A 16,261-nucleotide genomic window follows, 5' to 3' on the forward strand; every position below is an offset into this window, starting at 1 on the left:
GTATAATAATAATAATAATAATAATAATAATAATAATAATAATAATAATAATAATAATAATAATCTAAGGAACTTAGGTCACATTCAGAAGAATAACAATAAAAAAGGACATTTTAAGAAAATACAGAGCATGATCGCTAGGGTTAAGCTATACCTAGGGGTAATTTGGAACAAGGGTGCTGTGTGAGATATGTCAATATTTGAAGAAGTACCAAAAGAAGAAAAAGAAAAATCAACACAGGTGAAACGGAGCTCAAACACATGACTTCACCATTACGCACCCAGTTTAAGAAAAGTGTGCTTAAGAATATCAGAAGAAATATGTTTGCTTTGGGCTCTAATTCCCACAGCAACCAGCCTAGTGCTGTTAAGGAGCAAGACGTGAGGTCTCTAGCACCTTCCTCACTTGTGCCACCTTCTTCTTTTTCCTGTTCATATTCTTATAGTTTTTAATTAAATGAAATAAAATTTGGGGGCCAAGGTGGCTCGCATCATAGACGAAAGGAAAAATACAGCTAACAACAAGATTTCTGTAAAAACCAGTTTAAAACAATTAAATAATTATCCCCAGCCACTGGCTTTGGGGACATACTGCTTACAACGCTGGAGATAAAATACAACTGACTTGGATTGCATCTGCACTGCTAAATATTCCAGTTTGACATCATTTTAACTGCCATGTCTAATGCTATGGAATCTTGAGAATTGCAGTTTTTTGCAGCACCAGAGCTCTCTGACACAAACCTACAATTCCCAGAATTGAGCCATGGCAGTTAAAGTGGTGGCAACTTGGATTATTTCTGCAGTGTGGATACAGCCCAAATGATAACTCTTTCCCACCCTGAACAAATGCAATTGTGTGTAGTTTTGGAGCCAAAGTAATGCCAGTCAATCTGTTCAGAAAATTCCAGGGATCTTTAGACAGGTTAGGCAAAAATCATTCCTGAAGCTCAAGAGATCTTCTGCCAGTCAGTAGGAATGTCATTCATGACTACTTTTCTTCTTGAAAGAAGCAACAAGTAATTTTAGCAATCCCCCTGCAAGGAAGTATTCCAAAAACATAATTTTCACCATTGAGGATTTATTCTGTACAAAATTCGCATATGGATGTTGTGCACAGAAAATAGCATTTTCTGCACAGAAAAATGCTTTTCTTCTGTGCCGAAAATAATATTTCTGAGCACAGTGCTCCTCGCCCTAATGGATGTGTAGGAATCATGAATACAAATCAGTTACAAATGCAGAACTCTAGGTTGCTCATTCATATCTGCAGTCAGGAATTCCAGCCCATTAAAACGGTTTAGGGATTCAGTGTGTTTACTCTAGTTTGTTGGTATTGGGTGTGTGCCTTCAAGTCATTTCCAACTTATATGGACCCAAAGGTGAACCTGTCATGGGGTTTTCTAGGCAATATTTGTTCGGAGGAGATTTGCCATTGCCTTCCCTTGAGGCTGAGAGTGTGTGACTTGCCCAAGGTCACCCAATGGGTTTCACGGCTCAGAATCATAGAGTTGGAAGAGAGAGACTCAGTGGGGAATCAGACTCTGGTCTCCAGAGTCATAGTTCAATTCTCAAACCACTATGCACTAGCATTTTCCTTTGGTAGACTCTTATATATGCGTAAGTTTCCTGTGGAATCAGTTGGATATTTTTCTCCAGTGCAGAATACCTGCATTCACTTCAGGTTTGCAGAAGCTGAATGTGCTATTGTGCATACAGGTAAGCATGGAGATCTGCCTGCACACACATTTTCAGATGTGCACTTGCTTGCACAGTTGTAGAGGTGCATTCCACTGCAAACTGTGCACCATTCAACACAGAGTTTGTGTACCACAATGAAAGCATAACTCCATGCCCAGAGATTGACACTGCATAACCACAATGTAGTATCTTGGCCTAGGTGTTGAATTTTTGCAAAGAAAAGGAAAAAGATGTGATTGCTAGTCATCTGTGTTACCGCTCCCTCAAGACAAAAAGACATCCTCAGTCATCTGTGCCAAACAAATGATTAAATAAATAAGAGCAACAGGTGGCTCAGGAATTCATAAACATCCACCAGCCAAATTTATCAGAGCATGCATATATATATATATATATATATATATATATATATATATATATAATCTCCTTGGTAATAACGGTAATTGCTTATTTCCAGGATGTTTTGGTCTCCATTCGTGCACATATTATTTTCCTTGCACACACAAAAGCCCTTTCTCTATCATTTCACAGCAAACGCCGCCCCAGCTTTCTCTTGCTCCTCCAAATAGCACTCTGATCTAGACAATCGTACCAAAGTAAATGAAGAGGAGGTCTGGATTCCTATTTATCGTGAGTGTATTTCCTAGCCATGAGGAAATTTGGTGGGCTGCAGTAGATAGATATGTCACTCATGTGTGCAGCAATCCCATAAATCTAAGGAAGGAGAGGAGGAGAGGTGCTGAAAGATTACATTCCACAAACAGAAGATGAAGAGTCTCATCAGGAGGCCCATTTCCTTCAATTATCTCTTCTCATTGCAAGCCAGGTTTTAAACAGAAAGATGCTTTGAGGTTGACAGCCATCTTTTCCTAGCTACTACTAAAATGAGGTTTAAAAGTATAAATAGACCCTTTGTTGATCTATTTGGTGATATCATTGATTCTTTGCCAGAATCTATTTTTGTACTACAACTCCCAACATCCTGACTAGTGGTTCTAGGAATTGTATCCAAAAGATTAACTCCCCCCGGTAGCTTTTTCTTATAGTTTCACGTTGCAGTTGCAATCCCTTTTGTATGCCGTGCAAAGAGCTATACATCTCAATCTGTCTATCAAAAGCATAATGGAAACCTCACTTTATCGGAAGAGCGAAACAAGACACAGTGCAGTCGGTGAACGTTGGTTCGTGCAAACAACCATGACAGATCTTCCTGTTATATTAATTGGTTGACAGGTTCAGGTCATCCTGTCAGAAAAGTTTATAGCGCAAATTTCCCTCCAGGACAAAGATGGACTATCCTGTCTTTTAAAGAAAAGGAAACCTGAGAGGTAGTGCATTTCCATCTTTTAACGTTGAAATATTTTCACTCTCTGAATATTTGTTCGGTTTGAGGCATATCTCCAGGAGCCAGAACAGAAAGAAATTGAGCAAGTGAAATTATGGTGACATCTGGTGGTCATTAATGTTTCGCTGGAGCACCCAGAACAAATTGCAGCATTGCCAATGCAGAAAGAGCAACATGAAAACCAAAGGAAAAGAGGGAGGAAGAGATGGAGAGAAGGAAGAAAAGGAAGAAATGTGGAACAGAGGAGGAAGAGAAGATGAAGGCTGGAGATCTAAATTGAACATGAAACCCATCTTCAACTTACTTAGAGGGGGGATTGTCATCATAAGCTTGGAACTGTCTTCACAAGGGTTTAGCTCTGGATAGCCAACTGTGCAGGGGGCAAAAGACCATTATTCCACCCCATGCCCACCTGGCGGGCCACACTAACACATTTCAGCAATCCTGAAGTGACATAACATCACCTTCTTTGTTGTTGTGTACCTTCAGGTCATTTCTGACTTATGGCGACCCTAAGGCGAACATATCATGGGGTTTTCTTGATGAGATTTGTTCAGAGGGGGTTTGCCATTGCCATCCTCTGAGGCTGTGAGCATGCGAGATGCCCAAGGTCACCTTGTGTGTTTCATGGCTGGAAGGGGATTCGAACCCTGGTCTCCTAGAGTCGCAGTCCAACAGTCAAACCACTGCCCCACACTGGCTCTACCGGCTGCCATTTTGGCTGATCTTGAGTTGATTAAAAGCTTGGACAAAATCTACAATGGATTCACTGCTAGACGGAGACAGGATCCACCAGTGGTTGGCACACTAACAACCCTATCAGGTTATCATCACTAGTGTGCATTCTCATTTTTGTAAAGTCCATTATGCTTTACCAAGAACTCAGAATATTGGAAGCAAATACCCAATGGAGTCGGAGTAGACCCTTATTGCCAAACAGGGCCTGCCAAAGCCTCTAGTTCTGTCTGCTCATCCATTTCAGTGCCCACATTGGGAGTAAAGCTTCTGCTTATAGAACATGGCATCTGTAATTGCAGCCACCTGTCCCCTCTTTGGGAGCAGCCAGGATATGAGTGAGAAAGCTTGAGAAATTAGAGGAGAGAAGATGGGAGTCTGTGGCTGCATCTGCACTGTAGAAATCATCCAGTTTGACACCACTTCAACAGCCATGGCTCAAGGCTATCCTGGGATTTGTAATTTGTTGTGGCATCGGACAGAGAAGGCTAAATATCTCACAAAACTACACATCACAGGATTCCATGGCCTATAGCCATGGCAGTTAAAGTGGTGTCAAATTGGATGATTTCTGTCAGCACAACTGCTGGGGTCCAACAGCCACTGTCAGCAACTCAAACGAGTCCTGGGGTTAAATCAGACCCTTGGAGCAGAGCTGGCAAATTTCCAGAAGCAGAAGTGTGGCTCCAAAGTCCAATTGGGATGACAGCAACTGGATGTCTTCCAGGAACTGCAGCAATGCAGGAACCTCCGGGGACACACAGCAAACCGATGCTGTAGCTTCTTCTGATAAACCACCAGAGAAACTAAGTCTCCCAAAGTGCTCTTTATTCACAGTGCTATTATACAACACTAGATCTCTAAAACTCCAAACCATACCAATCCAACTCCTTCTACAAACCCACAAGCTATCCCTTGCAACCCCTGGGTTTATATAGTCTCTAGACCATGTGGTCTCCCAAACCCAGTGAGTTCCTGTGTGTAACCATGTCATGGTTATCTCCTGTGCATCCAAGCCAGGTGGTTTCATCATCCATGGCTACGTGCACCTAGACACTAAAGTGTCCTCGAGCCAATGAGCATCAGCTGTGCTGATCAACCTTGTCCTTCTGCTGAAATGCTCATGGCCAAACACACACACATCAAGCATTTCCCTGTGTGCTGTGTTTTAACCCTTCAAATCCCTGACAATTTCTGCAGTGCGGATGCAGCTTGAAAGGGCCTCTGTGAGATGGAAAGACCTCTGCTTGCTCTTTCAGTTGGTGCCTATTGCATTTTATATAGGCACAATCTACTGCAGCAGAGAGAGCGAATCTACCTTTGTCTTTATTGCCATTCTTCCCACACCTACTCCAAGCTAGACCAGGACAGGGCAACTAGATGTCCTCCTTTTCCAAGACATGTCCTAGATTTCAATCTTCTGTCCAGGAGGAATTTCGAAATGTCCTCCATTTTAAGCATGACTAAGAAGCATGGTTTTATATTTCTGTGAGTGTATTTAGCTTTTATTGGGTCCTGTCCTCCATTTTGCTAAGGCTTTGTATCATGGGGTTTCTTGGCAAAATTTGTTCAGAGGAGGTTTGCTGTTGCCTCCCTCTGAGGCTGAGAGTGTGTGACTTGTCTCAGATCCCCCAGCGAGTTTCATGGCCAAACGGGGAATCGAACCCTGGTCTCCAGAGTTGTAGCTCCACACTCAAACCACTATACCAGTACCACAACAAACTACAAATCCCAGGTTTCTGTAGCATTGAGCTATGGCAGTAAAGCAGTCTCAAACTGAATTATTTCAGTAGTGCAGATGCAGTCATGGTCTCATTGCTAAGCTTAAAGTATGATGGCCTTAGTTTAGCCAATTTGGCCTGTGCAGAGTTTGCTCCAAGAGCCCTTCTTTGTCTTTATAAAAGTCCATGGCATCTGTAGCCCTTTTCTCCAGCATCATGTTTCAAATGAGTTGATTTTCTTCTTGTCCAGCTTTCAAACCCTTACATAGGAATCATCATTCACAGACCTTCTCAAACCAAGCTGTTCATCTTTCTCCTACCAGAAGATGGTGCTGATGTCCATTGTCTATGCACAGGGAATAGAACGATATTGTGCTGGTACAAAGCAGCAGATCCCACCTGATCTTGGAATCTAAGCAGAGTCAGCCCCGGTTAGTATGTGGATAGGTGACCACCAATGGATACCAAGTGCTGTAGGCTATATTTCAGAGGAAGGAACTGGCAAAACCACCACTGAGTATTCCTTGCCTATGAAAACCCTATGAAATTCATGGAGTCACCACAAGTCATCAGGCAACTATACACACACACACTGGGACAAAGTGCATTGAAAACAAAACAAGCACTTTGGGTAGAATTTCATTTGTTTCCATTTTTGAGAGGAACGTTTTCTTTGTACATGCAAGTGAAAGAGATTGAGCTTTAAACCATTAAAGTGTGGGAGAAAGCCAAACTGACACAGATTCCCTTTGGATTCATTTCTAATTCCAGATTTGTGTCAGCTTAACTTCTTGCACAGAGACTGTAGAGATGAGTAAAGTTTCGCACAAGGCTAGGGATGTCTTTCGGCCTATGAGCCTTATATAATTTCAAAGCATTGCTTGGGGGCCATGTTCTAGTGAAGTATGGAAACAAAGGAAAAGGAGTACAATTGAATAAATAACATTAGCTTCTAGGTGAAAGCTCTTATGGCTAGTAGCTGCCTTATGAGAGGGATTTCAACCGTTCACAATGGGGGTGAGAGTCAGAGAATAACCAGCTCACAATGGTGTCATGGAGAATGGGATGTGGCCATATGGTAAATCTGGATTTGATTCCAGGGCCCAAGGTTCCCCAAAAATATTTTAACAAATCTCTTTACTCAAACATAGGAGAGATGGATATAACAATTGTCATTATTTATTTCCCAGCTGAGAAAGTGGTTTCTCAACAGTTGCGATACTTCGTCAGGAAAAGCAAAGGCAGTTGTGAGGCTGACACAAGGACCTTCGAACTTTGGACAGTGTTCACTTTTGTTCTCAATGCAAACATATATGGTTTTATCTGTGCAGAAAACATGCTTTTGTGCAGAAAACATTTCTCGCCTCCACAGAGTTGGTTTTTTTGGAAGGAAAAATCGTATTCCCTGTGCAAGGGGAAAGAATCTGAAGAAATCTTGCCAAGAAAACCCTGTGATAGATTTGCATTTAGGGTCGCCATAAGTCAGAATTGACTTGAAGGCACACAACAAACAACCGAGTTAGAAGCCTGAGAGAGACAGACTCAACTGCTGTTTAAGTGCTCAACTTCGTACTGAAGCAATAAAACAATAAAACCATCCAGAACATGGAAGAAACAATTATTCCGCATTTTACAAGCAGAGAGAACAGTAAATATATTCCCTGCCCTTCTTCAAGGATGAGCAGCAATTTACATCCAAAGGTGGTAGTATAGTATGAACCAGTGTGGTGTAGTGGTTTGAGTGTTGGTCTAGAACCCAGGGAGACCAGAATTCAAATCCCTGCTTGCCATGGAAACCCATTGGCTAACACTGGGAAAGTCACACTCTCTCAGCCTCAGAGGAAGACAATGGCACCCTCTCTGAACAAATCATGCCAAGACAAACCTTAGGGTTGCCAAATGTCAGAAATGGCTTAAAGGCACACAGTAGCATAATGGACATAGAAACCTTACACCGAGAGAACAGCCACACAGATCAGAAAACTGCAAATCATTGGACCAGAATCCTTTTGCTCAAATATGTTATTGGATGTGTTGGATGCATTTGGAAGAATGACCAACTAAGACCACTTATTAGTGTATGTGTATATGTAGACATTTGAACAAGAAGAAGATACAAAACCTCCCTGGCAGAGATGTTTACATCTCCATGAAAGTACAAATCCCACTGACAGATCAGTCAAACCAGTATAAAAGTGCTAGGTCTGTATGGAGTGATAGAGACCACACCACACAAATTGGTCTCCTGGTCCAAAGCTGTAAGAACTGTACTTTCCATTTGAACAAATGGACTCAAACAATACATCTTAGTTTTGAATACCCTTCAAATGAGATTATTCATCACTCTAAGCTAAGATGGAAACCACAAGTAGTTCCTTTGTAGACCACCAAAAGAGCTCACCAACAGAGAATGTAAGAAAGGAATTGCACACCTCTTTCCAAGAAGCACACATCTCAACCCTCCTTTGTGTCCAGAGATCCAGGTCTTGATACTTTGTCTGTTTGAAAATAGAAATAACATTCTCAGTTAGAAATTACTATTTTCTCCCTTTTAATCAGCCAAAAGGAATTAGTTTTGTCTTGCATTTTAATCATGCAGAAGAGGGGGGGGGGAGGAAGTCTACTTCATCAAAAAGTAAGAACCAAAGTTCAATCAGTGGAAGTGAAATGCACATGAACATTGTAAACGGACTTTGTCCCTTTTGGCCTTGATAAGATCTTGCCTGAAGAGAGAGAAAGTCAGAGACAGAGAGCAAGAGAGAGATTAAAAATGAATGGTTTGGACAAGTGAAGTTGCAAAATTCTGCCCATTGCCGCAGTGTGTTTTTGGCAGTTCCCAAACACAAGGCTATCTCCTAAAAGCAAAGATTATATAACGGAACAGGTAAGTCTCTTCTATTTAAATGGCCTTTTCAAAAAAACTTTAATTAGTGTAGAAACCAGATTTTGCTAGGATGGTTTGTTCAAATTCATTACTAGAGAGTTGTTAGTCAGAAGGAGATATTCTTGAATTGCAGTTTGCAACGAGTGAGAACGAAGAGAATGGTTTTTTCAATATATTGTCAAAGATATCACAGGAAGTACTGCACATGATTTATTCAGATCATGCAGAGAACATAACACCTGTAAATATGCTATATGGATGGGAGACATGATGCATTTTCACCTGAAGGATGGTGGTGGCGAGGGAGTAAGATGTGATGATGCAAACTGCAAATGCAAAATGAACCATTGCCAATTATGAAATCAGATGAAGCCACAAGTAGCTGGCGAAGTTGTAAAAGCCTGAACACATCCAAACTCCTGCATGAGAAGCAGAAATCAAGCAGGTCTTTGGAAGTTTCTGAACAGTGAGTTTTAACATCCGTGGCCTTTGGAGAGTCTAGTACAGCCTTTTGGATCCACCTGCACCATCCCTTAAAAAAAATCAACACCCCCAAAAAGTTTTGCAACTAACCCCCCCCCCCCAAAAAAAAATTAAAATCAGTTTTTAAAATGCTTTAAAATCCTGCTTCAGGAGAGGCTTACTCATTCCTTAACACCAACGATTCCCATAGAAAAATATCTCCCCAATGAAACTAGAAGCGATACAACCCCGTTCCTCAAAATAACAGCCATTATAGCATGTCGTGTCTCTCCAGAGCTTCGGAGGAGGTCAAAATCAGGTGCTATGTCTCTCTGGGTACCAGAGCATGCCCATTTCTGGATTAAAAGATAGCCCTTGGTCTGATCCATTGCGGTTCTCATGTTTTTAACTAAGGATGGAAAGAATATTTGTGTGATGTTTGTTGCTCAGATCTTTCTCCCAATGTTCAGGAAACTCCCCTGGGAAAAATACAAGCAGAAGCAAGGCTACTGGGTGATAATAATATAATAATTTTATTTTTCTGCAAATCAATATGGGCAGTTTTTCTGTGTTTTCTGCACAGAACGTTTATTTCTGCAAAGAAACACCATAGTCTACAGTGGGGCCTTGGGATCCACTAGGTTTGGTTCCAGGACCCACCGAGTGGATACCAAACTCCATGGATGCTCAAGTCCCATTGTATACAATGGAGTAGTAAAATGGGGTCTCCTATATAAAATGGCAAAATCAAGGCTTGCTTTTGTGGATTTTTAAAAATATTTTCAAACAGTGTATGGTTGAATCCATGGATACAGAGGGCCAACTGTATTCCTATACAGAAAGTGGAAGAACACACACACATGTACTATACTTCTGCATAGGAAATACAGTGGTCCCTTCTTTTAGGCGGGGGATCCATTCTGAAATTCTGCATATGCTTGAACCTCATTAGAAGTAATGGGGCTCATGCTTGTGGTGGTGCGGCAGTGCAGTGGCGAGTGCACACCACAGGCGCACATGCTGTTACTCCTTCCAGTGCATGGTGCCGCTTCTTCTGGCGCTGCGTATAATGCACTTGCGTATGACACGGTCGCACTGTATGTCCCTCCACACGATATTTGTTTTCTGAACAGAAAAATCACAGGTAAAGAAAAATATGTTTTTGTATAGAAAAAGAACACATTTCTGTGTCAGCAAATACTTCTTCAGGTATGAACTGCATTAAGTCTTAGTTGACTTTGTATTTCATGCTTGAAGAAGTATTTGTAGGCTTCAAGTTAAGATGTCATTCCAAAGAGTGATTTGAGAATCTGGTTGATCTACATTACCTCTGTTTCTATGAATAAAAGAAAAAAGCAGAAACCAATCTGCTATAAAGGGGCCCTAATGGAGTTAATTTCTTGCATTGCAAACCTGTTTTCCATGATAGCAAGAGACAACAACTTCTCATGCACCTTCTACACAAAAAATGTGCTCTGTCAAAGAGTTCCTGAGATGGAGAAAAATATATTGCATAGGTAAACTAAGCAAGAGTACACTATTACAGACTGAAAGTGTCCTATAAAGACGTCCTATAAAGTAAAATTAAGATGTCCTATAAAGGGAGGCTTGCCCTTGACTTACAGTAGTCCCAAATGTGTCCTTGTCTTGACTCTCCTTTGCTTCAGCTCCATAATTTCTTTGAAACATCACCGTTAAAAAATCTGAGAGACCACCACATATGTTGGCGGGAAACCATGGCCTTTCCTATCTCCATGATTTTTAATTAGCTTCTTAAATGCTTGCTTTGCAGGAAACATGAACGTTGAAGACTATTTTGCAAGAACTGGCTACAAAGGCCCTCTGGAAAAACTCGATTTGGAAACCTTAACAGCGATCCTCCAGCACCATATACGAGCGGTACCTTTTGAAAACCTCAGTATCCACTCCGGAGGAACCATTGGTTTGGACTTGGATCAAGTGTATGAGAAAATTGTACGGAAAAGGCGTGGAGGTTGGTGTATGGAGAACAACCAGTTGTTATCCTGGGTTCTTAAAACCCTGGGATATCACACCACAATGTTAGGGGCCTATGTCTACGTTCCACAGCAAAATGATTATGGTACTTCTATGAATCATCTCATCCTTAAGGTAGTGATTGATGGTGCAACCTACATTGTGGATGGTGGCTTTGGTTCTGCGTACCAAATGTGGCAACCGATGGAACTGGTGTCTGGCAAAGACCAGCCTCAAACACCGGGGATCTTTCGCTTCACGGAAGAAAATGGCACTTGGTACTTTGTGAAAATTAGAAGGAAACAACACGTTCCCAATTCCGACTTAGCCAACTCAGATCTCTTAGACAAAGGGGAGTGCAGGAACATCTATTTGTTCAGCCTTGAGCCACGGACAATGGAAGACTTTCGGTACCAGTGTTCGTATCTCCAAACGTCCCCAGATTCTCTGTTTACAAGGAAATCTATCTGCACCCTCCAAACTACTGATGGTTTTCGAGCTTTGATTGGGTGGACATTCTCGGAGACAAAATACAACTACCAGGAGAACATGGATCTGGTGGAAATGAAAGAATTGAAGGATGACCAGGTGGAGGAAATGTTGAAAGAGAAATTTGGAATAACGCTGGAGAGCAAGCTGGTTCCAATTAACCTCCAAGGGCCATATTCCATCTAGAGTGGAAGATAATATATTGCATGATGCTATATGTTTGCAGCATTGCACAATGCTATAGATGTGCAGCAGGATTTGCTGTCTGTTTAATGATTTACTAAATGGTGGATTAAACTTTAATCCACCATCATTACATAAAATGCAATAAAAGGACCCAAACTATAGGCATGGTTTAATACACAGAATAGGATGACTGTACATCTTGCTTTCACTGACACTGACAACCAGTGACTGCATAGAAGGGAATTAAACCGTCTCTGATAATGAATTCCTGAAAAATTTAAGCATTTGAAAATGAAGTGATTTGTTTTCTATATATTATTAAATCACATCTGTATAATGATTTATTAAATGGTGGACAAGGCACAGTCTTTCAGCTTCAGAGGAAGACAATGGCAATCACCTCTGAACAAATCCTGCCAAGAAACTGTGAGAGGTTAACATTAGGTCTGAGTCCTATTGGGGAGAAAAGTGGGGTATAAATCAAATAAATTAATTAAAACAATCAATAATCTATGTTTGTCATAGGTCCAAAATGACTTGAAGGCAGACAGCATCAACAACGTCTGTGTCTACATTAGAAATAAAGAAGACTTTAAGTGTTGTACCTCCATCCTACGGAAAAAGAATAGATTTGTTGGATTTTTGGCTTGGCCAAGATATTTATTTTGGCTACTTTTGTCCTTTAAACAAAACAATCTATATATGGCAAGTGGTTGAAATTTTGAGACACTGTCTATCGGAGAGCTCTGGTGCCACAAGAAACTATGAATTCCAGAATTCCATAGGATGGAGTCACAGCAGTTAAAGCAGTGTCAAACTGGATTATTTCTGCAGTACAGATTGGATCAATAGTATAGAATCCCCATCCAGTGCCATCAGTCAATCTCTATGAAGCATCTGTCCACAATCTAAAATATTCCATCCAAGTATATGAGGGTGAAGGAAAACAGGGGAATTACTACAAGTTAATGACCATTTATGCAGCTTCACATTTTAGGCATGGTTTATGATGACATGCTGAGCTTTTTTTGTCTTTTAGGCTGCATCCGCACTGCAGAAATAATCCAGTTTGACACCACTTTAACTCTTGTGGCTCAAGGCTATGGAATTTTGGGACTTGTTTTCGTTGTGGCCCCAGAGTTCTCTTACAGAGAAGGTTAACTACAATTCCCACAATTCCAAAGATGGAGTCATGGCAGTTAAACCAGTGTCAAACTGGATGATTTCTGCAGTGTGGATGCAGCGCTAGTCAGACTCTTCAGAACTCTGCACAGGAACTGCAAATAGGATGCTTTTAATGGCAGTGCTTCATATTCATCTCTGAATTACGCAGGAGCATGCTTCTTTTTTTGACAAACACAAGCATTAATAAAGTGAGCAGGGAACGAAAATACTTGGTGAAGCCTTAATCGGAGGGGGAAAAGTATGGATATTGATATAATTTTAATTACATGAGCCAATATTTACAGAGCTTTCAATTCCAGTCTCCATTTATTTCTGTTCATATATACATTAGTAACACTTGTGAGAGTTATATTTAAGTCACCAGCTATAATGAAATAGCGCACCTTGCTTCTGTGCGCGCTCTCTCTCTCTGTGCTTACCAAGCTGTAATTGAGAGCATTGCTTTAAATTTCCCAAGCTAAGAAAAACATTCTTCTCATTCTCCTTCAGATGTCTTTACACAGCTGTGCAAGCTTTTGTTGCAGAAATACGTTTCTAGTCACTAAAGTATTGTGTGTATTTTTGCTGGGGAGGGCCAAATTCTTAGCAAGGGGCAATGCTGCCATCTCCCATTTTGCTTATGAATTTTGAAAAAACAAGTATCTGACCTGTGTGCAAACAAGAATACTAGGCTATATAGGATTTTTTTGAGTTGATTCGGCACAATTCTTGCGCACTTTTTCTTCATCTGCCCCAAGATTGTGGAATGACCTGCCTGTCTCAGTTGAAAAGCGCATTAAAGTCCAGTCTCTTCTGGCAGGCCTATCCAGATGAGTTTTAAATTGTGAACTTTAAATGATGCATTTTAGATGCGGATTGTTTTAGTATGTGTATGCCTTATTTGTCCTCTTTTTAAAAAAGTTATGTACAAACAAAACATGACAACAAACAGTATACCAAAAAAACAACAACAAATAAACATAACGTCAGAGATAATAAGCCCTCAAATGTGGTTATTTCACTAAAAAAGCAGAAATTAAACCATAACCCAAAATAATGCCCTGGAAATTATAAACAAAAGATGCATTGAAAGATCCTGGAAGACATCTTTCCATCATCATCATCAGCAGCAGCAGCAGCATCAGCATCCCACCTCTCCAAGCAGATCAAGGGGGCTAACATTAATAAAACACTCTTAAAACACAATAAAACAGTTATCATCATTATATCCCAACCTTCCCAAACCCACCCATCCACAATAAAATACAATAAAATATTAAACAATTGTTCAAACAAGGCAGAGGCAGCTCCGGAAAGTAGTGGATGCTTGATGGAATTAATAGAAAAATTACTAACATGTTAATCTGGGAAGGGCTGCCAGAAGACATACGTCTTGATTGCCTTTTCAAAGCATTCAAGACTGGTCATATGTCGGATCTCCTCTCAAAATATCTAAAGATTTAGATATGATTGGGGGATGTCTAGAAACCAAGTCCTGCTGGATGTATTCCATAAGTGGATGCCAAATCGTGTGGAAAGTCAATCCACAGTGTAAGCCTCTCGCTCTGTCATTACTGTCTGCAATTTTCTCCATGAACCATAGGTCCCCAAATCTAGTCCACCATCCTGCAATGCTCAATTTTCAGGTTTTCCAGTTCTTAGCTATATCAAGCCAGGCTTGCCAGGCTTATTTGTCCTTCTAGACTGATGTGTGTTTTAACTGATGCTGTTTGTTAACTGTTGTTGTTCCTCGTCTTAATCCATGGGGAGAGGCAGGTAAGAAATAACAATAACAATAATAATAATAATGTTTACTAATCATCAAACCTATTTTCCCGAAAGCGCTAAATCAACAATCCCAGCATTCCCTGAAGATACGAGCCACAGATGCTGGCGAAATGTCAGGAATAAACTCTTCTAGAACATGGCCACATAGTCCAAAAAAACCCACCAAAAACTATGGATGCCGGCCATAAAAGCCTTCGACTTCACAATCCCAGATCCAATCCACAATGCCAAAATAATCCAGTTTGAGATCGCTCTAACTGCCCTGGCTCAGTGCTAGGGAATCCTGGGAATTAAAGTTTATTGTGGCACCAGAGCTCTCCAACAGCTCAATGTCTCACACAGCTAGTTCCCAGAATTCCCCAGCACTGAGCCAGGGCAGTTAAAGCAGTGTCAAACTGGATTATTTCTGCAGTGTGGACCCCCAGCATATCTTCCCGAAAGACAAAACCCCAGCGCCCTAAATTCTCCCGGATCCTTATCCATCGAGGCACACTTTTATTACATTTGCCTTTTTCTCCTTTTCCTTTTGGCAAATTAAAAGAACCTTTCTTTCTAATCTTTCCCCGAACGGAAAAAGCTCGAATCATCATAACGAGTCAAGGCAATATGTGTTCAGGGGTTTTTCAACCATCCATAAATCATTTCCTATCCAAAGACATTTTCTTCCCCTCTTCCCCAGAAGGAGAGATTCACTACAGACATTAACTATTGTTCATGATGGGCAATACTTTGTGGTCAGGTTTTGAGTAATAGACCCAGCAGCATTTAATTAGCTCTGGAAAAGTAAAGACGACAATGGATCAGATTTTTCTGACAGTAATAAGACCCCCTCCTTGAGTTAGAAACAGTCTTAATCTTTCTGTGTGTGATCCAACCTGAATAACTAATAAGATGTTTATGAAGATTTTCATCCACGTACAAAAGGTGGTGGACATTCAGATTTTTGTATGCCGCACGCACACCTGGTTCCAGCAAGTTGCCCATTTCTTATTTTACGGTTTAAACTGGGAGCTAACCTTCTCCTTCCCTTGCTTTGGGAAGTCAAACTTTTGGAATATTAGTCAGGACTTAACTCTTGACTGGGTTCACCTTCGCATAGGAAAAATGGGACAGTGATATTATATTGAAAACTAGCATGATCAGGTTTCGATTTCCCACTCGGAAACCCACTGGATGACCTTTGGCGAGTCACACAATCGTAGCCCCAGAAAACGCCATGATGGGCTCACTATAGGGTTACCATAAGTCAGAAATGATTTGAAGACACACAACAAATGTCTATCTTTGAAACTGTGAAATGGTTTTGTGTCTGTTCCAGAAAGATTCTGCATATACTCAAGTGTTTTTGCACATTTTGTAGAAATTGGAAATCACAACTACTGTATATACTTGACTATAAGTCGACCTCATGTATACGTTTTGGGGCCAAAATTGCGGATTTTGCTATCACTCGTGGGTAAGCCGAGGGGAAAACATAGGGGCACAGAGCAAAGGATCTAAAGCAGTGGTTCCCAAACTTTGCTCCTCTAGGTTTTTGGACTTCAACTCCCAGAAGCCTCAGCCCTCTTAGCTAATGGCCTAGGATTCTGGGAGCCGAAGTCCAAAATCTCTGGAAGGCCAGAGTTTGGGAACCACTGATCTAAAGGATGAGGCAAAGCAAAAGGAAGTCAAAGAACTTACAAAGTTCCAGCAGACATAACTCTTTGTGCTTACTCTTAAGGCTGGATGGATGAGAGAGTAGAGGGGGTCAGAGCTTCACATATTATACTCTTGCTTTTCACCAGATGGTTC

The 16,261-nt window shown here is 41.0% G+C and overlaps 1 protein-coding gene and 1 long non-coding RNA gene across 2 annotated transcripts in view; one reads left to right on the plus strand and one right to left on the minus strand.

Annotated features, from left to right (window-relative positions):
* Positions 1-8,067, minus strand: part of LOC121914146 — a 13,050-nt gene extending 4,983 nt beyond the window's left edge. The window contains exon 1 of the long non-coding RNA XR_006100475.1: positions 7,935-8,067. This is a non-coding gene — a long non-coding RNA (uncharacterized LOC121914146). The remainder of the gene's footprint in view (positions 1-7,934) is intronic.
* Positions 8,068-8,222: 155 nt separating this feature from the next.
* LOC121937445 (arylamine N-acetyltransferase, pineal gland isozyme NAT-10-like) lies at positions 8,223-13,681 on the plus strand. The gene is made up of 2 exons (XM_042480616.1): positions 8,223-8,386; positions 10,641-13,681. Exon 2 carries the CDS (start codon positions 10,646-10,648, stop codon positions 11,516-11,518), a length of 873 nt encoding a protein of 290 aa, XP_042336550.1. The 5' UTR covers positions 8,223-8,386; positions 10,641-10,645; the 3' UTR covers positions 11,519-13,681.
* The last annotated feature ends 2,580 nt before the right edge of the window (positions 13,682-16,261 follow it).

The sequence above is a fragment of the Sceloporus undulatus genome, chromosome 8 (assembly GCF_019175285.1).
Source record: "Sceloporus undulatus isolate JIND9_A2432 ecotype Alabama chromosome 8, SceUnd_v1.1, whole genome shotgun sequence".
Classification (NCBI taxonomy): Eukaryota; Metazoa; Chordata; class Lepidosauria; order Squamata; family Phrynosomatidae; genus Sceloporus; species Sceloporus undulatus.